Source organism: Onychostruthus taczanowskii, unplaced genomic scaffold, assembly GCF_017590055.1.
Source record: "Onychostruthus taczanowskii isolate IOZ18803 unplaced genomic scaffold, ASM1759005v1 scaffold188, whole genome shotgun sequence".
Taxonomy (NCBI): Eukaryota; Metazoa; Chordata; class Aves; order Passeriformes; family Passeridae; genus Onychostruthus; species Onychostruthus taczanowskii.
In genome coordinates this window covers 17,224-40,669 of record NW_024499106.1, presented here as the reverse complement: position 1 = coordinate 40,669, position 23,446 = coordinate 17,224, and the positions used below count along the sequence as shown (strand labels likewise).

General features: G+C 60.0%; 3 protein-coding genes across 3 annotated transcripts; 1 reads left to right on the top strand and 2 right to left on the bottom strand.

The window, feature by feature from the left end:
- Nucleotides 1-527: 527 nt before the first annotated feature.
- Nucleotides 528-7,790, top strand: NDUFA4L2 (NDUFA4 mitochondrial complex associated like 2). The gene is made up of 4 exons (XM_041401229.1): nt 528-1,063; nt 5,245-5,333; nt 6,691-6,751; nt 7,560-7,790. The coding sequence occupies exons 1-4, from the start codon at nt 830-832 to the stop codon at nt 7,614-7,616; spliced, it is 441 nt and encodes a 146-aa protein (XP_041257163.1). The 5' UTR covers nt 528-829; the 3' UTR covers nt 7,617-7,790.
- Nucleotides 7,791-10,732: 2,942 nt separating this feature from the next.
- On the bottom strand, nt 10,733-19,615 carry SHMT2 (serine hydroxymethyltransferase 2). Its single transcript, XM_041401231.1, has 9 exons — nt 19,501-19,615; nt 17,448-17,571; nt 15,366-15,566; nt 14,987-15,068; nt 13,874-14,083; nt 13,214-13,256; nt 12,614-12,769; nt 11,562-11,669; nt 10,733-11,302 (listed from the first exon to the last, which is right to left on the bottom strand). The coding sequence occupies exons 1-9, from the start codon at nt 19,613-19,615 to the stop codon at nt 11,175-11,177; spliced, it is 1,167 nt and encodes a 388-aa protein (XP_041257165.1). The 3' UTR covers nt 10,733-11,174.
- A 1,597-nt stretch (nt 19,616-21,212) lies between these two features.
- NXPH4 (neurexophilin 4) lies at nt 21,213-22,396 on the bottom strand. Its single transcript, XM_041401215.1, has 3 exons — nt 22,382-22,396; nt 21,746-22,201; nt 21,213-21,700 (listed from the first exon to the last, which is right to left on the bottom strand). The coding sequence occupies exons 1-3, from the start codon at nt 22,394-22,396 to the stop codon at nt 21,428-21,430; spliced, it is 744 nt and encodes a 247-aa protein (XP_041257149.1). The 3' UTR covers nt 21,213-21,427.
- Nucleotides 22,397-23,446: the final 1,050 nt, after the last annotated feature.

Genomic DNA, 23,446 nt, shown 5'->3' with positions numbered 1-23,446 from the left:
CTCCTGAGAGCTCCTGAGAGCAGGAAAGCCCCGCAGGGAATTAAACTCTTAATTACACTCATTAATGAGCCCTGCTGGGGAGGGAATCCCGGGGGAGCTCCTGCAGAAAATGGGGGTCTGGGGGTGCAGGGTGGGAGTGACAGGACTGGGGTCCCCCAAACCCTCAGCTCCCACCCCTCACACAGGTGGAAATCCTCACGCCCCCTCTCTGTGCCCCCCTGGCCACAGGAAGGTGACAAAGGTGACAAAGGACACTCCAGCCATGCCCAGGGCAGGATGCTCCGTATCGGGGAGTGGCACTTAATCAATCACATCTCAAATCTTTAATTATATCACCCGGGGCCTTGGATGTGCCTCAGCCGGAGAAATTCCCCCCCTTTGTCCCTCGGAAGTGGAAAGGGGGAGGGTGGGAGAGGGGAGCATCCCGTGGGGGGCTCCGAGACCCCCCAAAATCGAGGCTCACAGCTCAGGGGCTGTGCTGGCACTCACTGCACCCCCCTCCTCAGCGGGGCTGGGGGGTCTCCATCCCCGCTGGGTCCACCCCGCCGCCCCCTCCTCCTTTGTTGGGCACTAATGGCCGCTCTCCATATGCACGGCAGCATCTGTTCCTGCCAGCGAGATTTGCATGGCTAAATGTAAATTGGGTGTTTTATCATTTATCATAAACGGGAGGGGGGGGCGGCCAAGCCCGGCCAAGTTGTCACCGGCAATCACACGGCTCATCCTTCGCCCCGCCACCTGCCCTGGGTGGGGAGGGACAGCGAGGCCGCCTGGGGACATCGGGGTGGGCTCAGCACTCCCCCAGAATCACCCCTGAGGTGAGAGGGTGATGCGGGTGATGGATTTGGTGTCCGGCTTTCCGCTGCCTCCCCCGCTGGCCGTGTCCCCGGGATGTCCCCACCCGTCCCGTCCCTCCCAGCCCGGCCGCAGCGCCTCCCTCGCCTCCTGCCCACCCCTCCATCCTCGGCCGGACCTCGGAGCGCGGCGCAGCGATCCCACCCTGGCCATGAAGGGTCCCCTGAGCGGAGGGATGTTCTCCCGGCATGTCAAACGGCACCCCGGAGTGAGTCACGGAGCCCCCCTTTCCTCCAGGGACCCCCCAATCCCTCCCCTGCGCTCTCCTTCTCCTCCCCTCGCAGCCCCCAGCCCTCAGGTTTGTCCTTGCCCACCACGTGCCTGGAGCCCCTGGCCTTCCTCACATCCTTCTGCCATCATCCCACTCCCCATTCCTCCTGTTCTGTGTCCTTCCTCAGCCTCCTCTTCCTCCCTGTTCCCAAAACCCTCCTCATCCCCCCAAATCCTGCATTGTTCCCCCTTCCCGCTGTCCCTCTGCTCTCCCAGCCCCCTCCGGCTGATCCGGGGGTCCTGAGGAGCCCCCTCTGTCCTTCAGCAAGGACAGGTGAGACCACCCGGTTCTCCCCACCCCTTTCCCTCCGTCCAGCGCTGCCGAGGGGCCGGGGCTCCTTCCCCGAGCCCGGCTGGGGCACCTCAGCTCTTACCCAAGCCCCAACAGCTGAGGGGGCAAAGGGACCCTCCCCGTGTCCCTCCCCACCCTGTCTGGGGACTTCTTTGTCAGGGAGGATGGAAATGAAGCCCCCTCCCCACTCACCCCAGATCTGTCCTCGTCAGCCCTCAAAATGTCAAACTGCGGGCTTTGGGTAAAAACCCCTCAAACTGAGGGGTTTGTGTGGTTTTGGGTAAAAAATGCCTCAACCCCCAGGCTGGGCACTGCCAGGGGGTGCCAGCACCGTGGGCACGGGTGGCTGGGACCCCCAGGGTGCTTCCCACATCCTTGGATGAGGCTCCTGCGTGATCCTCCCTGCAGAACAGGGAAATTTGGGGTATTTCTGTCCCTGCCACCCTTTCCCCCCCTGAGGAGCCTTGAGGGATTTGGGGGGCACAAAGAAAACCCCAAACTGGAGCTGTAAAGGCACGGAGAGTCCTGGTTGCCTGCACCCAGCAATTTCTGGGTGCCACCCGCTCCACGCTCCATCCATCCGTCTGTCCGTCCGTCCGTCCGTCCATCCCCCGCTGCCAGCCAGGTGTAGCCGGCCGGCAATGGCTCCTCAGCGTGCCCGGCTGCCTGGCAGTGACGGGTGGCACCGCGGCCGTGAGTCACCGGCAGAGCTGGCACCGCCAGAACCCGCTGGCACGGCTCGGCGGGCACCGGAGCGGGCACCGGAGCTGGCACCGGGGCAGAGCCTGGCACGGCGCCGCGCCTGGGGGAAATCGGGCTCCACCGCTGGCACCTGCGGCTTGGCAGCCTCGCCCTGCCCCTAATTGCTGCCAGCCATTAATTACCCAGCCGCTGTCGGCAGCAGATGGTGAGACGGCCCCGCTGCCCCGAATCGTCTCCGGCAGCCACAGCAATTCCCGGCGCTGCGGAGAGTTCTGGATTCGCCAGCGCTCGGGCAGGGCTGCTGCCAGCTCCTGCTGGCACTCGGTGCCCATCAGCTGCTGATGGCCCTGACACCCCGCATGGGGCTGGCATCCGTCACTCCAGCCTGGTTTGGGCACTGCCGGGTGGGAACTGGGCCGTACTGGGAGCACTGGGAGAGGCTGGGCGCGGGGGCACATCTGTGTTTCCCTTTCCCCACGCGTGGCAGCGAACAGATGGGTGGGACTGAGCCTTTCCATCACATTCTCCAGCTATGCCCGGTGTTGGCCCAGTGGGGAAACTGAGTCACGGAGCGGTGGGCATTCATTTTGGGGATGTTTTCTCCGAGTTGCGAGCAGAGCCAGGTGCTGCCGGTGCAGCTCTGTGGGCAGCGCTGTCATTAATGGGCAGGACGCGGCTCCCTCCCGGGGGCACGGGGCTGGCACCACTCTCATTTCACTCACAGGAGCTGGGCCATACTGGGAGCCATACTGGGAGCACTGGGAGAGGCTGGGCACGGGGGCACATCTGTTTTTCCCCCTTTCCCCACGCGTGGCAGCGAACAGATGGGTGGGACTGAGCCTTTCCATCACATTCTCCAGCTATGCCCGGTGTTGGCCCAGTGGGGAAACTGAGTCACGGAGCGGTGGGCATTCATTTTGGGGATGTTTTCTCCGAGTTGCGAGCAGAGCCAGGTGCTGCCGGTGCAGCTCTGTGGGCAGCGCTGTCATTAATGGGCAGGACGCGGCTCCCTCCCGGGGGCACGGGGCTGGCACCACTCTCATTTCACTCACAGGAGCTGGGCCATACTGGGAGCCATACTGGGAGCACTGGGAGAGGCTGGGCACGGGGGCACATCTGTTTTTCCCCCTTTCCCCACGCGTGGCAGCGAACAGATGGGTGGGACTGAGCCTTTCCATCACATTCTCCAGCTATGCCCCCCCCCGCCCAGTGTCATCCCAGTGGGGAAACTGAGTCACGGAGCATTTCGGGGGCATTTTCTCCGAGCTGCAGCTGCCGAGCTGCGGGCAGAGCCAGGTGCTGCCGGTGCAGCTCTGTGGGCAGCGCTCCCGTTAATGGGCAGGACGCGGCTCCCTCCCGGGGGCACGGGGCTGGTACCACTCTCATTTCACTCCAGGAGCTGGGCCATACTGGGAGCCATACTGGGAGCCATACTGGGAGAGGCTGGCCAGGGGGATACCTCTGTTTTTCCCCCTTCCCTACGCGTGGATGTGCTCGGCAGCAAACAGATGGGTCGGACTGAGCCTTTCCATCACATTCTCCAGCTATGCCCCCCCCGCCCAGTGTCATCCCAGTGGGGAAACTGAGTCACGGAGCGGTGGGCGTTCATTTTGGGGATGTTTTCTCCGAGCAGAGCCAGGTGCTGCCGGTGCAGCTCTGTGGGCAGCGCTGTCATTAATGGGCAGGACGCGGTTCCCTCCCAGGGGCACGGGGCTGGCGCCGCTCTCATTTCGCTCCCCGCGTCCTGGCCGCGGCAATTTGGGGGAGGTCAAAGCCTCCTCGGCTCGGCTCCGATTGAGGCCGCGTCGCTCCGGGCACTGGGGGATTGGCAGAGAGAGCGGAGATGAGGAGATGGAGCCGAGGTGCGCAGGGAGCCGCCGTGGGCACGGAGCGGGGGGTGAGGGGACACGCTGGCAGGATGAGGGTGGGGGTCACTGAGTGCCCCCCAGGACCCGCTTTGGACTCCCAGTGTGTCCCAGTCCATCCCAGTAAAAGGAACAGAAGCTCCTTGTCTCGTGCTCCATCAGGAATGGTGCAGAGGGGAGCAGAGCTGGGGGGGCTGTGGGGGGACAGGGACCCTGTCTGGGGTCACAGCTCGGGGACAGACCGTACCCAGGGCTGAGTGTCTCAGGGGGGAACCATGAGGCAAGGCTCAGCCCTGACTGGAGTCACTGGGAGCACTGGGAATGCTGGAAATAGAGTGTTCAGCACCAAATCCTCCAGGGAAGAAGCATAAACAGAGGTTTGCTCCGACCAGGGGCACTGGGAGCACTGGGAATGCTGGAAATGGGGTGTTCAGCACCAAATCCTTCAGGGAAGAACCATAAACTGAGGTTTGCTCTGTGCAGGGGCACTGGGAGCACTGGGAATGGGGTGCCCAGCTCCAAATCCTTCAGGGAGGAGCCACAAAGCGAGGCTCAGCCCCGAGCAGGTCACTGGGAGCACTGGGAACACTGGAAATGGGGTGTTCAGCACCAAATCCTCCAGGGAAGAACCATAAACCCAGGTTTGATCTGACCAGGGGCACTGGGAGCACTGGGAATGCTGGAAATGGGGTGTTCAACTCCAGATCCTTCAGGGAAGAAGCATAAACTGAGGTTTGCTCTGTGCAGGGGCACTGGGAGCACTGGGAATGGGGTGCCCAGGACCAAATCCTTCAGGGAGGAGCCATAAATTGAGGCTCAGCCCTGACTGGAGTCACTGGGAGCACTGGGAGCACTGGAAATGGGGTGCCCAGGTCCAAATCCTTCAGGAAGGAGCCACAAAGCGAGGCTCAGCCCCGAGCAGAGTCACTGGGAGCACTGGGAATGCTGGGAATGGGCTCCCCAGCTCCCCAGCAGTGCCAGCGCTGGGCAGCCACAGGCGGAGGGGAGGTGATTTCTCATTCCAAATCCAATTCCTCTCCAGCACGAGCCGATTTTTCTCTCCCTCTTTTAATTCAGTCACTCAAGCTGACAGCTACACTGTGTACCACAGCCCAGCTACAGGATTGCTCTGCCATATTCCCCCTGTAAATCTCCCGGCGTGTCAGCTCTCCCTTTCACTCTCCAGTCCGCCTGATAAATATTCATTTTATTGGGGTATTTTTCATTTTTCTCACTCTCTCTCTCTCTCTCTCTCTGCAGCTCGTTCCCCTCATTGGCTTCATCAGTGTGGGCCTGGGCAGTGCAGTCCTGTACCTGCTGCGGTTGGCACTGTACAGCCCAGATGTCAGGTATGCCATGGGGGCACCTGTGGGGCACCTCTGGGGGTCACCCCACACCCCCAGAGCACAGGGGGGTCAGCCCAGGGCTGGCAGCAGGTGCTTGCACACCCAGACACAACTTCACAGTGAATGATGGGGGGAAATGTGGGTCCAGAGGCGCCTGGCACAGCTGGCACTGCACAGCCCAGATGTAAGGTACACCTTGGGGGCACCCCTGGGGGTTACCCCATACCCCCAGAGCATGGGGGGCTCAGCCCAGGGCTGGCAGCAGGTGCTGGCACGCCCAGACACAGCTCCATGGTGAATGATGGGGGGAAATGTGGGTCCAGAGGCGCCTGGCACAGCTGGCACTGCACAGCCCAGATGTCAGGTACACCTTGGGGGCACCCCTGGAGCACCCCTGGGGGTCACCCCACACCCCCAGAGCACAGGAGGCTCAGCCCAGGGCTGGCAGCAGGTGCTGGCACGCCCAGACACAGCTCCATGGTGAATGATGGGGGGAAATGTGGGTCCAGATGTGCCCAGGAAAGCTGGGGGTGAATCCTCTCTCCTTGGTTTGGGGGGGTCGAAGGAGGAGCCCTCCAGGTCTCTTAGTCAGGTAAGAGATGGATGTGGCTGATGGGCAAGGGGAGAGGGTGTGGGACTGAGGGGGGGATGGATGGATGGATGGATGGATGGGGATGATGGATGGAAGATGGATGATGGATGGATGATAGATGATGGAATGATGGATGGATGGATGGATGGATGGACAGATGTAAACAGGGCTGTGGGATCACAATGGATGGATGGTGAGCACATCCTGGGGTGACCAGGCTGGTTTTCCCACATCTCCCCACCTCATTTGTCATTGTTTCCTCCCCCTAAAACCACTCCTGGGTTTCATCTGGCACCAGATGAGCTCAGCTCCACAATTATCACATCCAGACACCTCAGCCTCTAGGGTGGGAGAGCGGGGGGGGTTTTGGGAGGGAACAACACCCCCCATCCCATCCCCCAAACCCATTCGACAGCTCCCGGGGCGTTGTGTTTGCAGCACAGCCCCCCCTCCCTCCCCCAATTCACACACAAACATCTTCCCAGATGGAAAATTCTGCTCTTGGCCAGCACCAGTGAAGGGGGGGTGGGGGATGGAAGAAGGAAGAAGGGGGGGCACCACGAGCTGCTGTCCCCAGGGACCCCATCCCACGGCTCTGCTGCCTCCCACAGCCCCTCCCGGGCCAGGACGGGACGTGGCCAGCTTGGAAAGGCTTCAAGGACAACTGGGGACAGTGCTGGTGGGGCTGGGGGCACTCTGGGGGGCTCCAATAGGGTGTGGGGGAGGGGGGGGTCTCTCCCGCTTTGATGTCCCTGTCACCCCTCACAGCTGGGACCGGAAGAATAATCCTGAGCCCTGGAACAAGCTGAGCCCCACAGACCAGTACAAAGTGAGCACTGGGTGAACTGGGAGGGCTGGGAGTGTTTGGGGAGGGGGAGGCAGCCACTTTTAATGCAAAACACTCAGGGTGGGGGAAGGGGGAGAGCAGAGCCCCCCTAAACGCTCGAATTTGGGGAAGGGGTACTGTGTGCCACCGAGGCCAGGCTACAGTGACACTGGACAGGCTGCAGTGACACTGGGGGTGGCAGCAAACTGGATCCTTTAGGGTTTCCCAAAGCCCAGGGGCAGCAAACTGGATCCTTTAGGGTTTCCCAGAACCCAGGGGCAGCAAACTGGATCCTTTAGGGTTTCCCAGTTTCCCAAAGCCCAGGGGCAGCAAACTGGATCCTTTAGGGTTTCCCAAAGCCCAGGGGCAGCAAACTGGATCCTTTAGGGTTTCCCAGAACCCAGGGGCAGCAAACTTGATCCTTTAGGGTTTCCTAGGGCCGAGGGGCAGCAAACTGGATCCTTTAGGGTTTCCCAAAGCCCAGGGGCAGCAAACTGGATCCTTTAGGGTTTCCCAGAACCCAGGGGCAGCAAACTGGATCCTTTAGGGTTTCCCAGAACCCAGGGGCAGCAAACTGGATCCTTTAGGGTTTCCCAAAGCCCAGGGGCAGCAAACTGGATCCTTTAGGGTTTCCCAAGGTGCTGGCAGTGTTTGTGGGTCAGGCAGCCACTTTTAGGGCAAAACAGAAATGGGAAAGGGGGATCAGCCCTGTAGCAGAGCCCCCCAAGTGTTTGTGCTCGAATTTGGGGAAGGGGCACTGGACAGGAGGCCACGACCCACCCTGACCTCCCTCCCTCCCTCCCTTCTCCAGTTTCTGGCAGTTTCCACCGACTACAAGAACCTCAAAAAGGAGCGGCCCAGCTTCTGAGCCACCTCTGGGACGTGCTGGGGTGGAGGGGGAGCCCCCCACAGCCCCCGAGCTCCACCACAGCTCCCCCAGCACCCCCAAACCGCGTGCTCGTGTCCCACCCCCCAATAAAGCACATCCCTGGGGGTGCCCCCTCACCCTCACCTCGTGCCTGCATGAAACTCAGCACTGGAATAAATTATGGGGTGGGAGTGGGGGCAGCAAACTGGAACCGTGATGGAACCCCAAAACCTGGGAGGAGGCAGCAAACTGGATCTTTTAGAGTTTCCCAAAACCTGGGGACAGCAAACTGGATCCTTTGGGGTTTTCCAGAGTCTGGGGGCAGCAAACTGGATCCTTTGGGGTTTTCTAGGGGCTTGGAGGGGGGGACAGCACTGGATTCTTTATGGAATCCAAGAACGTGGAAGGGGGCACAGCAAACTGGATCTTTTATGGTTTCCCAGAGCCTGGGGTGGGGGGAGCAGCAAACTGGATCCTTTAGGGTTTCCCAGGGCGTGGGAGGGATCCTTTAGGATTTTCCAGTCTGGGGGAAGGGCAGCACTGGATCCTTTAGAGTTTCCCAGGACCTGGACAGGGGGCAAACTGGATCTTTAAGGGTTTTCCAGAGCACTGGGGCAGCAAACTGGATCCTTGATTGTTTTCCCAAAACCTGGGAACAGTAAACTGGATCCTTTAGGGTTTTCCAGTCTGGGGGAGGGGCAGCACTGGATCCTTTAGTTTCCCAGAACCTGGACGGGGGGCAAACTGGATCTTTCAGGGTTTTCCAGAGCCCTGGGGCAGCAAACTGGATCCTTGATGGTTTTCCCAAAACCTGGGAACAGTAAACTGGATCCTTTAGGGTTTCCCAGAGCATGGGAGGGGATAGCACTGGACTCTTTATGGAATCCCAGAACCTGGAAGGGGGTGGTCAGCAAACTGGATCTTTTATGGTTTCCCAGAACCTGGGGACAAGGGGAGGCAACAAACTGGATTGTTTATGGTTTCCCAGAACCTGGGGGCAGCAAAATGGATCCTTTATGGTTTCCTAGAACCTGGGGACAAGGGGGGGCAACAAACTGGATCCTTTAGGGCTTCCCAGAGCCTGGGAGCAGCAAACTGGATCCTTTAGGGTTTTCCAGTCTGGGGGTAGCAGCAAACTGGATCCTTTAGGGTTTCCCATAGTCTGGGGGCAGCAAACTGGATCCTTTAGGGTTTTCCAGTCTGGGGGTAGCAGCAAACTGGATCCTTTAGGGTTTCCCATAGTCTGGGGGCAGCAAACTGGATCCTTTAGGGTTTTCCAGTCTGGGGGGAGCAGCAAACTGGATCCTTTAGGGTTTTCCAGTCTGGGGGGAGCAGCAAACTGGATCCTTTAGGGTTTTCCAGTCTGGGGGGAGCAGCAAACTGGATCCTTTAGGGTTTTCCAGTCTGGGGGGAGCAGCAAACTGGATCCTTTAGGGTTTTCCAGTCTGGGGGGAGCAGCAAACTGGATCCTTTAGGGTTTTCCAGTCTGGGGGGAGCAGCAAACTGGATCCTTTAGGGTTTTCCAGTCTGGGGGGAGCAGCAAACTGGATCCTTTAGGGTTTTCCAGTCTGGGGGGAGCAGCAAACTGGATCCTTTAGGGTTTTCCAGTCTGGGGGGAGCAGCAAACTGGATCCTTTAGGGTTTTCCAGTCTGGGGGGAGCAGCAAACTGGATCCTTTAGGGTTTTCCAGTCTGGGGGGAGCAGCAAACTGGATCCTTTAGGGTTTTCCAGTCTGGGGGGAGCAGCAAACTGGATCCTTTAGGGTTTTCCAGTCTGGGGGGAGCAGCAAACTGGATCCTTTAGGGTTTTCCAGTCTGGGGGGAGCAGCAAACTGGATCCTTTAGGGTTTTCCAGTCTGGGGGGAGCAGCAAACTGGATCCTTTAGGGTTTTCCAGTCTGGGGGGAGCAGCAAACTGGATCCTTTAGGGTTTTCCAGTCTGGGGGGAGCAGCAAACTGGATCCTTTAGGGTTTTCCAGTCTGGGGGGAGCAGCAAACTGGATCCTTTAGGGTTTTCCAGTCTGGGGGGAGCAGCAAACTGGATCCTTTAGGGTTTTCCAGTCTGGGGGGAGCAGCAAACTGGATCCTTTAGGGTTTTCCAGTCTGGGGGGAGCAGCAAACTGGATCCTTTAGGGTTTTCCAGTCTGGGGGGAGCAGCAAACTGGATCCTTTAGGGTTTTCCAGTCTGGGGGGAGCAGCAAACTGGATCCTTTAGGGTTTTCCAGTCTGGGGGGAGCAGCAAACTGGATCCTTTAGGGTTTCCCAGAGTCTGGGGGCAGCAAACTGGATCCTTTAGGGTTTTCCAGTCTGGGGGGAGCAGCAAACTGGATCCTTTAGGGTTTTCCAGAGCCTGGGGAGGGGACAGCACTGGATCCCTGATGGCTTCCCAGAGCCATTAACACGGGAGATGTCCTCACCCCCCCGGGGGGGGCTCACATCCCGCTGGAAGCAGGACAAACCCTGGGGCGCCGTTTCCGCTCTCTCACGCTCCAGGGTCCCCTCCCCGGCCCCTCTGGGGAGGGCAGGAGCTGGGAGGGGTGCAGGGGTCACACCCACACGTGGGAGGGATGTCCTGGATGCTCCTGCACCCTCTGGAGTACGTGACATGGGACAGAGCCCGGCTGGGCATCAGGAAGAGGAGGGGGAGGGTCCCCAGGCTGTCCCCCCACTGTACCCCACACCTTCCAGGGCTCAGCATCACCCCCCTGCCCTCAGAGCATCAGGAAAAGGAGGGGGAGGGTCCCCAGGCTGTCCCCCCACTGTACCCCACACCTTCCAGGGCTCAGCATCACCCCCCTGCCCTCAGAGCCCACTGCAGGGGTCACACCCACACGTGGGAGGGATGTCCTGGATGCTCCTGCACCCTCTGGAGTACGTGACATGGGACAGAGCCCGGCTGGGCATCAGGAAGAGGAGGGGGAGGGTCCCCAGGCTGTCCCCCCACTGTACCCCACGTTCCAGGGCTCAGCATCACCCTCAGAGCCCACTGGGGAAGCACCAGCATGGGGACACTGAGGCACGAGAGCCTCGGAGCTCCTGGCACGGCACTGAGGGGCTCCAGGGACCGCTCCCCAACGCCCCCCTGCCCCCCAGCACAGCACCCACACAGCTCCAAAGCTCTGCCCCCACTTTTATTAGCAACCCCTCCCCGTAGAAAAGTGCAAGATGAGGCTGGAGCAAGCAGTGCCCCCCTCCCCAAGCAGGGTCTGGGGGGTCTCTGTACCCTAACACTGATAGCAGGATGGGCCCCCTCCCCAGGGACACGGCACCCAAAGGTGACCACGGGGGGACAAGGGCAGGGGGAAAGGCAGAGGGTGGGTCTGAGCCTCTCTGTGACCCCCCCAGAGTGAGCCCAGCCTGGCAGGAGGCTGAATGCTGGAGCAAGCAGTGCCCCCCACCCCAAGCAGGGTCTGGGGGGTTCTCTGCACCCTGACAGCAGGATGGGCCCCCCACCCCAGGAATGCAGGAAAGAAAAGGAGGGGGAAAGGCAGAGGGTGGGTCTGAGCCTCTCTGTGACCCCCCCAGAGTGAGCCCAGCCTGGCAGGAGGGCTGTGCCCCCCTCAGTGGTCGCTGAAGCCGGGCATGGGGAAGGCACGGGCGAAGGTCTCCACGCGCTGCCGCAGGTCGCTCAGGCGCCGCTGCGTCTCTGGGTCCTGCAGCAGGAAAGTCTTGAAGTCCTGGAGCTTACCTGGGGGTGGAGGGGCACAGGTGAGCCCCAGGGCAGCTCCAGCCCCCCCGCCCAGGGGCTGGCAGCGGGCTGGGCAGCAGGGCTGGCAGCTCAAGGGGCTGAGGGGCAGCCAGGAAAGGGGAAATGGGGGACAGGGACCCCCGTGGCTCACTGGTTTTGCCACCTGGTCTGGGCAGCAGGGCTGGCAGCACAAGGGGAGAAGGGCTGAGGGGCACTCAGGAAGGGGGAAATGGGGGTACAGGGCCCCCCCGTGGCTCACTGGTTTTGCTCTTGACGTCCAAGGCCAGGGCGATGCCCTCGTCGATGAACTCCACGACCTTCCGGAAATCCTCCTCGCGGAAGTGGCGGGAGGTCAGCGCGGGGGCACCTGGGGACAGAGCCCATCAGGGACAGCAGTGCTGGGGGGGCACCTGGCCCTCAAGGGGTGCCCTGGGTCCCAGCCATCCAAGGGGCTCTCAGGGTCCCAGCCCCACAAGGTGGTCCCTCAGTCCCAGCCCCTCACTGGGGTTCCCTCGTTCCCAGACCCCCAAGGGGCTCCCTCACTCCCAGCCATCCAAGGGGCTCTCAGGGTCCCAGACCCCCAAGGGGTTCCCTGGGTCCCAGACCCCCAAGGAGCTCCCTCATTCCCAGGCCCTCACTGGTGTTCCCTCATTCCAAGACCCCCAAGAGGTTCCTTGGGTCCCAGCCCCCCAGGGAACTCCCTCATTCCCAGCCCCCCAAGGGGCTCCCTCATTCCCAGCCCCCCAAGGGGTTCCCTCATTCCCAGCCCCCCACCGAGCTCCCCCATTCCCCGCCCCCCCCCAAGCTCCCTCTCATTCCCAGCCCCCCAAGGGGTTCCCTCATTCCCAGCCCCCCACGGATCTCCCTCATTCCCAGCCCCTCAAGGATCTCCCTCATTCCCAGCCCCCCAGGGAACTCCCTCATTCCCAGCCCCCCAAGGGGTTCCCTCATTCCCAGCCCCCCCCCAGGGAACTCCCTCATTCCCAGCCCCCCAAGGTGCTCCCTCATTCCCAGCCCCCCAAGGGGTTCCCTCATTCCCAGCCCCCCCCCAGGGAACTCCCTCATTCCCAGCCCCCCAAGGTGCTCCCTCATTTCCAGCCCCCCAAGGTGCTCCCTCATTCCCACCCAAGGGGCTCCCTAGGTCCAAACCCCTCACCGTGCCTCCCCAAGGGACTCCCCAAATTCTACTCCCCACAGGGTCCTGCCCCTTTTCCCAGCCAAACCCATCTCCAAATTCCCACTAAACAGAGAAGGGTGAAACAGAGCGGGGCTGCTGTGGGGTGGGGACCCCGGGCAGGGCCTGTCCCTCACCGAGGCGCAGCCCCCCGGGTGTCAGGGCACTCCTGTCCCCTGGGCACGTGTTCTTGTTGGCCGTGATGGAGACGAGCTCCAGCACCCGCTCCGCCCGCGCCCCGTCGATGCCCTTGGGCCGCAGGTCCACCAGCACCAGGTGGTTGTCAGTGCCACCTGGGGAGCAAAGGAGAGGGGTGAGGGTCCCTGAGCACCCCCAGACCCCTCTGCTGTGCCTTTCCTGCTCTGCCTGTTCTGCCTCATCCCCACTCCTGTGGCCCCCAGTCCTCCTGCACACCCCACTGCTGCCCTGAGACCGAGCAGGGCCACTTGTCCCCACCACGGCTCACTCCTCCCTGTCCCCAAAACTGTGTGGTCAGAGCATCACCTGACAACAGGGTGTACCTGGCCCCCACCATGGCTCACCCCTCCTTGTCCCCAGCACAGCTCACCCCTCCTTGTCCCCAAAACAGCAGGGCCAGAGCATCACCTCACACCAGGGCATGCCTTGTCCCCAAAACAGTGGGGACAGAGCATCACCTGACACCAGAGTGTACCTTGTCCCCACCACAGCTCCAAAACCCCTCCTTGTCTCCAAAACCAGCAGGATTGGATCATCACCTGACACCAGGGTGTACCTCATCCCCACCATGGCTCTCCCCTCCTTGTCCCCAAAACCAGCAGGGGTAGAGCATCACCTGACACCAGAGTGTACTTTGTCCTCAACACAGCTCACCCTTCCTTGTCCCCACCACAGCTCACCCCTCCTTGTCCCCAAAACTGTGGGGCCAGAGCATCACCTGACACCAGGGTGTACCTCATCCCCACCATGGCTCTCCCCTCCTTGTCCCCAAAACCAGCAGGGACAGAGCCTCACTTGACACCAGGGTGTACCTGATCCCCACCATGGCTCTCCCCTCCTTGTCCCCATCACACCTCACCTTTCCTTGTCCCCAAAAGAGTGGGGACAGAGCATTACCTGACACCAGGGCATGCCTTGTCCCCAAATCAGTTGGGGACAGAGCATCACCTGACACCAGGATGTACCTGGTCCCCACCATGGCTCTCTCCTCCTTGTCCCCAGCACAGTTCACCCCTCCTTGTCCCCAAACCAGCAGGGCCAGAGCCTCACCTGACACCAGGGTGTACCTGGTCCCCCCCATGGCTCTCCCCTCCTTGTCCCCACCACCGTTCACCCCTCCTTGTCCCCAAACCAGCAGGGCCATCATGTAATATAATATAATATAATATCATATGATATAACACCATATAACACCATACAATACCATACATTATCATATCACAGAACACCAAATGAGCCCCGAGGCACAGGGACTGCAGCTCTCTCTGCCCCCGAGCAGCGCTCACCCTCCGCATGCGGCCGTAGTCGATGAGGCGCGCGTAGGCGCTGGTGCCCGCGATCACCAGGCGCGGGCGGAACAGCCGCGCCGTCACCTCCAGCTGCGCGTAGTCAATCAGGCCGGTGGCGGGCTGCGACGGACAGACGGATGGACAGGCGGGCCAGTCAGCACGGGGACGGACAGACAGACGGACAGATGGACGGACAGGCGCGTCAGTCAGCACGGGGATGGACAGACAGACAGGTGGGCCAGTCAGCACAGGGATGGACAGACAGATGGACAGATGGACGGACAGGCGGGTCAGTCAGCACGGGGACGGACAGACAGACGGACAGATGGACGGACAGGCGCGTCAGTCAGCACGGGGATGGACAGACAGACAGGTGGGCCAGTCAGCACAGGGATGGACAGACAGATGGACAGATGGACGGACAGGCGGGTCAGTCAGCACGGGGACGGACAGACAGACGGACAGATGGACGGACAGGCGCGTCAGTCAGCACGGGGATGGACAGACAGACAGATGGGTCAGTCAGCCCAGGGAGAGACAGACAGACAGACAGATCAGTCAGTCCAGGGAGAGACAGACAGGCAGGTCAAGGCGGGCCAGTCAGCACGGGGATGGACAGACAGACGGATGGATGGATGGACGGACAGGCGGGTCAGTCAGCAGGGGGATGGACAGACAGACGGACGGACAGGCGCGTCAGTCAGCCCAAGGACGGACAGACAGACAGATGGACAGACAGGCAGGTCAGTCCAGGGATGGAGAGACAGATTGGTCAGCCCAGGGACACCCTGGGGCCACCCTGGGGACACCTCGGGGACACTCAGGGGACACCCTGGGAATATCTCAGGGACACCCTGGGGACACCCTGGGGACACCTCGGGGACACCCTGGGGACACCTTGGGGACACCTTGGGGACACCCAGGGGACACCCTGGGAATATCTCAGGGACACCCTGGGAATATCTCAGGGACACCCTGGGAACACCCTGGGGACACCTCAGACCCTCCCTGCCCTCAGCTCACATCAAGCTTGTAGGGCATGGACTCGAAGAAGATGGAGGTGGCCGAGATCCTCTTGGTGTCGGTCATGTAACCGTGGGTGAGGCTGCGGGGGAGGCACAGGGTGAGGATAAAATGTTCCCAAAATCACGGCATGTTCAGGATACTCAGGGGGCTGGAAAGAAAGGCTGGGCCTGGGAAAATGTTATTTACTGGATGATGCAAAACTGTATAATCAGTTAATGATAAACGGTATGATTGATAAATGATATGATTGATAAATGCCATGATTGTTTGGTAATTAGATGTGGTTCCCCACATCCCCTCACCCCAAATCCCCCACGCCTGGTTCCCCACCCCAAATCCCCAAACCCCACGTTCACCCCCCCCAACCCCCACGTACTGGCCCCCGTCGGGCAGGTCCAGCCCCATCAGGCGCTCGTGGGGCCGCAGCAGGGCCGTGTAGGCGGCGAAGTTGGCCGGGGAGCCCGAGTAGGGCTGCACGTTGACGCCCCAGCGCGCGGGGTCCAGGCCGAACGCCTCCAGCGCCCGCCGCTCGCACAGCAGCTCGATCTCATCCACCACCTCGGCCCCCCCGTAGTACCTGGGGACAGCCCCGAAAAACGCTCTGAAAATACCTTCTGAAAAAAAAAAATAAATCCTCTTTGCCCAGGGTTCTTCTCCCGGGGAGATGAGGAGGCTCGGAGAGAAATTAAAATTCAAAATGATCTGAGTGTTTCTCCTGTGGTTTGTTGCTTTGGGATGTGGTCTGGAGAGCGTTTACCAACAGGTGAATGTTTGATTGGGTCCATGTGAGTTGGTTTTTTCTTAATGACCAATCCCCATCAGCTATGTCAGACTCCGAGGAGTCAGTCACGAGTTTTTATTATTCGTTCTTGTTCAGCTTTCTGATGTATCCTTTTTCTATAGTTTAGTATAGCTTTAGCACAGCATTCTACATTTGAAATAATTTATCTTAATATGTTAAATTATATATTATTAATGTATAAAAATATACTATAATATACTATACTATATTACAATATAATATAGTATAATATACTATAACATAATAATAATAATAATAATAATAATAATAATAATAATAATAATAAAATAAATCAGCCTTCTAAGAACATGGAGTCAGATTCATCTCTCCCCTTGTCTTGGAGACCCCCACACATGGGGTCACCAAGGGGTCCCTGCTGCCAGCCTGACCCCAAGGGAGATTGGCACAGAGGGCAGCCCCCAGTGATGCCTCAGGTTTTAGATTTTCTATGTGTTTTCAGATTCTGTGCTGGCTTGGTGTGATGTCTCAGGTTTTAGTTTTTCTGTTTCAGATTCTGTGCTGGCTTAATGTGATGTCTCAGGTTTTAGTTTTTCTACTTTTCAGATTCTGTGCTGGTTTAGGCTGTGGTTCTGAGATTCATGGTAAATACCTCAGGTTTTAGTTTTTATATGTTTCAGGTTCTGTGCTGGTTTAGGCTGTGGGTCTGGGTTTTATGTTAGGGGATGGTGAGCTCTCTTCACAGAGCAGGGAGACAAAACAATTCCTGCTCTAGCTGGGGACCAAGGACAAATGATCCAAATCTCAGCCCCAAGAGCACAAACAGCGTGGGATGAAGACAGAAAAACAAGCAGGATGGGACCTCACAACCTAAAGGTGTAATTGGACAATTAACTCCAATATGCAAATGGAACAGAACTTATAAAAAGTGAGAGACCTTGTGACCAGGCATCCATTTTTGTGCCCATTTTGGGTTCATTTCGGGTTAACTTTGTGACTGTTTTGGGCTCGTTCATTTTGTGACCGTTTTGGGTTCATTTTGTGACCATTTTGGGTTCATTTCAGGTTAATTTTGTGATAATTTTGGGTTCATCTTGGGTTCACCTAGTGACCATTTTGGGTTAATTTCGGGTTCATTTTGTGATCATTTTGGGTTATCTTGGGTTCGTTTTGTGACTGTTTTGGGTTCATTTCAGGTTAATTTTGTGGTAATTTTGGGCTCATCTTGGGACCATTTTGGGTTCATTTTGTGATCATTTTGGGTTCATCATGGGCTCATTTTGTGACCATTTTGGGTTCATTTTGTGACCGTTTTGGGTTCATTTCGGGTTCGTTTTGTGACCATTTTGGGTTCATTTCGGGTTAATTTTGTGACTGTTCTGGGCTCGTTCATTTTGTGACTGTTTTGGGTTCATGTTGTGACCATCTTGGGTTCATCTTGGGTTCATTTTGTGACCATTTTGGGTTCATTTCGGGTTCGTTTTGTGACCATTTTGGGTTCACCTTGGGTGTAGCCCTGGCTGGGCTCTCGTGCTGCCCAAGGTGGATCTGTTGAGGCCTCCTGATCAATCCCTATTTATTCCTTAGCTCCGTCCCAGGACAACCTCCACACTGGGGAGCCCCCAGTCCTTCCCTGGGGCTCCCTGGATGTCTCCTGCAGCTGAACCCCAGTGCCCCCCAGCCCACTCCCCACTTTACCTCTTCCCAGGATACCCCTCTGAGTATTTGTTGTTGAGGCAGGAGCCCAGGGCTTCCAGCGCTGCCCGGCTGCAGAAATTCTGGGGGGACAAAGGTGGATGGGAATCAGAGCAGCCAAAACCCCCTAAACCACCAAAACCCCCTAAACCCCTGGGGGTCCCCCGGGCCTGACCCCATCCCTGCACAATCCCCCCTAAACAGGGGTCCCCCAGGCCTGACCCCACCCCTGCCCAATCCCCCCCAAACAGGGATCCCCGAATCCCAATCCCACCCCTGCCCAAACCCCCCTAAATAGAGATCCCCCAATCCCACCCCTGCCCAATCCCCCCTAAACAGAGATCCCCCAGGTCAGGTTGGGGGGGGGGGGACAGGCTGTGAGCCCTGGGGACCCTGCAGCCCCTGCGGGTGACACTGGCAGGTGTAACACTGCCATGATTCGTGTCCTGTCACTGGTGTCACCCTGCAAGGTGTGGGGACCCCAAGGGGCACACGGGGAGCCCCCCCAGCCCCACGAGGGTGTATGGGGACCCCAAGGGGCACACGGGGACTCCTCCATGGTGTCCCCAAAGAACATGAGGACCCCACAAGCCACATGGGAAGCCCCCCCAGCTCCACAGAGGGTGCATGGGGACCCCAAGAGGCACTTGGGGACACCCCCAGCTCCACACAGGGTGCATGGGGACACCAAGGGGCACATGGGGACCCCCAGGCGCCCACAGGGCATATGGGGACCCCAAGGGGCACATGGGGAGCCCCCCAGCTCCACGAGGGTGCATGGGGACCCCAAGGGGTACATGGGGCACATGGGGAGCCCCCCAACGCCACAGAGGGTGTATGGGGACACCAAGGGGCACATGGGGACCCCCAGGCGCCCACAGGGCATATGGGGACCCCAAGGGGCACACAGAACACATGGGGACACCCCCAGCTCCACATAGGGTGCATGGGGACCCCAAGGGGCACACAGGACACATGGGGACCCCCCCAAGCCCCACACAGGGGGACCCCAAGGGGCACACGGGGCACATGGGGAGCCCCCCCAAGCCCCACACAGGGTGCATGGGGACCCCAAGGGGCACACGGGGACTCCTCCATGGTGTCCCCAAAGAACATGAGGACCCCACAAGCCACATGGGAAGCCCCCCCAGCTCCACAGAGGGTGCATGGGGACCCCAAGGGGCACAGAGGACACATGGGGACCCCAAGGACCCGACGGGGCACATGGGGATCCCCTCCAAGCTCCATACAGGGCACGTGAGGACCCCACAGAGCACATGGAGACTCCTCCGTGGTCCCCCCAGAGTACATGGGGACCCCACGAGCCACATGGGGACCTCCAAAGACCCCACAGGATATATGGGGACCCCCCTCAAAGTCCTTACAAAGCATGCAAGGATCCCCAAAACCTCTTGGGGATCCCCCCAAGGGTCCCATAAAGGACATGGGCACCTCCAAGGACCCCACAGGGCACATGGGGACCCCACGAGCCCCATGGGGACCTCCAAAGACCCCACAGGGTACATAAAGACCCCCTCAAAGTCCTCAAAAAGCATGCAAGGACCCCCAAAACCTCTTGGGGATCCCCCCAAGGGTCCCATAAAGTACATGGGCACCTCCAAGAACCCCACAGGGCACATGGGGACCCCCATAAAGTCCTCACAAAGTACACAAGGACCCCCCAAAACCACTTGGGGATCCTCCCAAGGGCCCCACAAGGCACAGGGGACCTCCAAAAATCCCACAGGGTACATGAAGACCCCCTTAAAAGTCCTCAAAAAGCACACAGGGACCCTGAAAACACTTGGGGATCCCCCCAAGGGCCCCACAAGGAACATGAAGACCACCAAAGACCCCACAGGGCACAGGAAGACCCCCTCAAACTCCTCAAAAAGCACACAAGGACCCCCCCCAAACCTCTTGGGGATCCTCCCAAGGGTCCCACAAGGCACAGGGGACCTCCAAAGACCCCACAGGGTACATGAAGACCCCCTCAAACTCCTCAAAAAGCACATAGGGACCCCCAAAACCCCACAAGGCACAGCTGGATTCTCACCCACGGGACCCCCCCCTCGCTGTACTCGGTGGTTACGGGGGGATCCCGCCCGTGCACAGCCGGGGGTGCCCCCGGTGCCCCCCGGTGCCGGGTGATGTAACCGCGGCCGCCCCATTGCATCACCCGGGGCCGCGGGCACCGGGCAGGGGCCAAGGCCGGTGGCGGGGCCGGTCCCGGCCCCGCGGGGACTTTGGGACGGACACAAAGTCCGCAGGGTCCCCCATTTCTAATTTTGGTCCCCTGTCCCTGCACTTCCCATTCCTAATTTTGGGGTCCCCTATCCTTAATTTTGGTCCCCTGTCCCTGCACCCCCCATCCCTAATTTTGGGGTCCTTGCACCCCCATCCCTAATTTTAATCCCCCATCCCTGCACCCCCCATCCTTAATTTTGGGGTCTCCCGTCCTTGCATCCCGCCATCCCTAATCCTGTGGTCCCTGATCCCTGCGCTCCACATCCCTAATTTTGGGGTCCCCCATCCCTGTTCCCCTCCATCCCGAATTTTGGCGTCCCCCACCCTTGCACCCCCATCCCTAATTTTGGGGTCCTTGCGCCCCCCATTTCTAATTTTGGTCCCCTATCCCTGCGCTCCCCATCCTTAATTTTGGGGTCCCCATCCCTAATTTTGGGGTCCCCCATCCTTGCAACCCCATTCCTAATTTTGGGTCCCTTATTCTTGCACCCTCCATCTCTAATTTTGGGGTCCTTGCACCCCCATCCCTAATTTTGGGGTTCCCTATCCTTGCACCCCCCGCATCCCGAATTTTGGGGTCCCGCCCCCTCTCTCTCCCCCCACCCCCGCTCGGGGCGGGACCAACACACTCCTTTTTATTTTCCCAGGCTTTTCTTTATTTTCCACTTTTTTTCCATTTTCATTTTCTTTGGGGTCTCAGTGGGTGGGGGCAGTGCTGCAAGGATGGGGTGTCAGTGGGGGAGGGGGCTGGGGCCCCCAAAAACAGGTGTATCCCGGGGGTGGGTCTCAGGGGGTGAAGGGGACCCCCAGAAGAGGAATACCCCAATGATGGTCTCAGGGGACCCCCAAAAACTGCTGTACCCCAGAATGGGGGGCTACAATGATGGGTTTCAGGGGGTGGAGTGGACCCCCAGAACAGGTGTACCCCAATGATGGGTCTCAGGGTAGGGAGGGGACACCAGGAAGAGGTGGGGTCTCAATGGGGGACCCCCAGAATAGGTGAACCCCAGAATGGGGGTCTGCAGTGATGGGTCTCAAGGGGTGGAGCAGACCCCCAGAACAAGTGTACCCCAATGATGGATGTCAATGGGGGGACCCCCAGAATGGGCGTACCCCAATGATGGGTCTCAGGGGGTGGAGAGGACCCCCAGACCAGGTGTACCCCAATGATGGGTCTCGGGGGGTGGAGGGGACCCCCACACCAGGTGTACCCCAATGATGGGTCTCGGGGGGTGGAGGGGACCCCCAGACCAGGTGTACCCCAATGATGGGTCTCAGGGGGTGGAGAGGACCCCCACACCAGGTGTACCCCAATGATGGGTCTCAGGGGGTGGAGAGGACCCCCACACCAGGTGTACCCCAATGATGGGTCTCTGTGTGGGGGTCCAGGACCCCCAGCACCGGCTCTACCCCAGTATGGGCTCCTCAGTGTTGGGGTCTCAGTGGGTGGGTGGCACCCCCAGAACTGGGTGGGTGGCACCCCCAGAACTGGCTGTACCCCGTTGTGCTGCAGGGATGGGATGTCATTTTGGGGTTGGGGGGGAAACCTGCAACTCCCCAAGCCAACTCAATCCCAGTGATGGGATGGCATTGGGTGGGCTCCAGGACCCCCAGCACCGGCCATCCCACCACCCAGCAGAGAGCAATGAAGAGGAGGCTGCTGTGGGGGTGACAGGGGACCCCGAGTGCCACCAACACCCCCCCTCGTCCCCCACCCACCCCCTTCCCCACTGCCGTCAGCCGAAGTAGGGATTGTCGTGCTGGAAGTTGTAGTCGGGACAGACCTTCTGCACCAGCTTGTAGTCGATGCTGAGGAAGGAGATGAAGATGCAGATGACCTTGAAGGGCTTGGCGCAGAGCCAGGCCGCGTGGCTCTGCGTGTGCTCCGTGAAGCACACCTTGGACGGGTCGTAGAGGCACGGTTTGTTCTTCCGCGCCCGGTTCGTCTTCTCGTACTCCACGTGGCAATTGAGCGCCTTGGCCGGGCGCCCCTCGGGCAGGGTGCTCTGCTGGGGAGGGGGCGGTGGTCGCGGCAGTGCTGGGGGGCCGGGCACCAGCACCTCGAAGCCCACCGCCTTGGAAGGGGGCACGATGCTGACGGAGACGTTGCCCAGGCTGGAGGAGTTGTGTCGGAAGTAGACGCTGAAGGTGCCGTTGATGTGGTCAACGATCTTGCCCGTCACCAGGAGGCTGAATTTGAGCGTTTTGATGTTGAAGTAGAAGTCTCCCCAACCGAAAATCTTCTTGGTGCGGCTGGATTTGAGGGTGGGCTTGCGGTGGGAGCGGGGGCTCAGCAGCTCCCCGGCCGTCTGGTTCTTCTGCCAGTCCCAGGGGCTGCGGCCGGTGCCCGCCAGTGTCCCCGCGCCCCGGGGGGGCTCTGCCGGGATCAGCCGCCCGGGGTCGAGCACCGGGGGCTTCAGGGTGCCGTAGGGGACGTCCTTGAGGAGGCCGGAGGTGCCCATCTCCAGGTAGCCCAGGGTCTTGGAGATGTGACCGCCAGCGCACACCGTCTGGGGAGAGAGGGCAGAGTGCGTGAGCGGCGCCTGCGCCCTTCCTCGGCCCCGTGCCGCACCCTCCTCATCCTCCTACCTGCAGCCCCCTCCTCATCATCCTACCTACAGTCCCGTCCTCATCCTGTCTACAGCCCCCTCCTCATCCTCCTGTCTACAGCTCCCTCCTCATCCTCTCACCTGAACCCTCCTCATCGTCCTTCCTGCACCCTCCTCATCCTCCTACCTACAGCCCCCTCCTCATCATCCTGTCTACAGCCCCCTCCTCACCCTCCTGTTTACAGCTCCCTCCTCACCCTCCTGTCTGCAGCTCCCTCCTCATCCTCCTGTCTACAGCCCCCTCCTCATCATCCCGCCTGAACCCTCCTCCTCCCTCTGCTTGCACCCTCCTCATCCTCTACCTACTCCTCCCTCCTGATCCCTCTACCTGCACCCTCCTCATCCTCCTGCATGCATCCTGCTCATCCTCTTTCCTGCACCCTCCTCATCCTCCTACCTACAGCCCCTTCTTCATCCCTCTGCCTGCACCCTCCCCATCCTCTACCTACTCCTCCCTCTTCATCCTCCTATCTACAGCTCCCTCCTCATCCTCCTGCCTGCACCCTCCTCATCCTCTTTCCTGCACCCTCATCCACCTGCCTACAGCCCCCTCCGAATCCTCCCACCTGAATCCTCCTCCTCCCTCTGCCTGCACCCTCCTCATCCTCCTACCTACAGCCCCTTCTTCATCCTCTAGCCTGAACCCTCTTCATCCTCCTACCTACAGCCTCTTCCTCATCCTCTCACCTGCACTCTCCTCATCCTCCTTCCTGCACCCTCCTCATCCCCATACCTACAGCCCCCTCCTCATCCTCCTTCCTGCACCCTCCTCATCCTCTACCTACAGCCCCCTCCTCATCCTCCTTCCTGCACCCTCCTCATCCCCATACCTACAGCCCCCTCCTCATCCTCCTTCCTGCACTCTCCTCATCCTCTACCTACCCCTCCCTCCTCATCCTCATGCCTGCCCCAGCTGGGCCGGGACCACCCCAGCCCCTTCCCGAGGTTCCCCCAGTGGCTGGGATGGACACCAGCGAGCAGAGCCAGATGCCAGCCCTAACCTGGGACCCCAGGCCTGTCCCTCACCCCCCTGCCCAGCTGCCCCCCGTGCCCCCATCCCTCATCCTGCTGCTCCCGGGGTGCCCGCTGTGCCCTCCTGCCCTGCCAGCTGCTCCAGCAGCCCCGGCCTCGTCAATCACTGTCGCC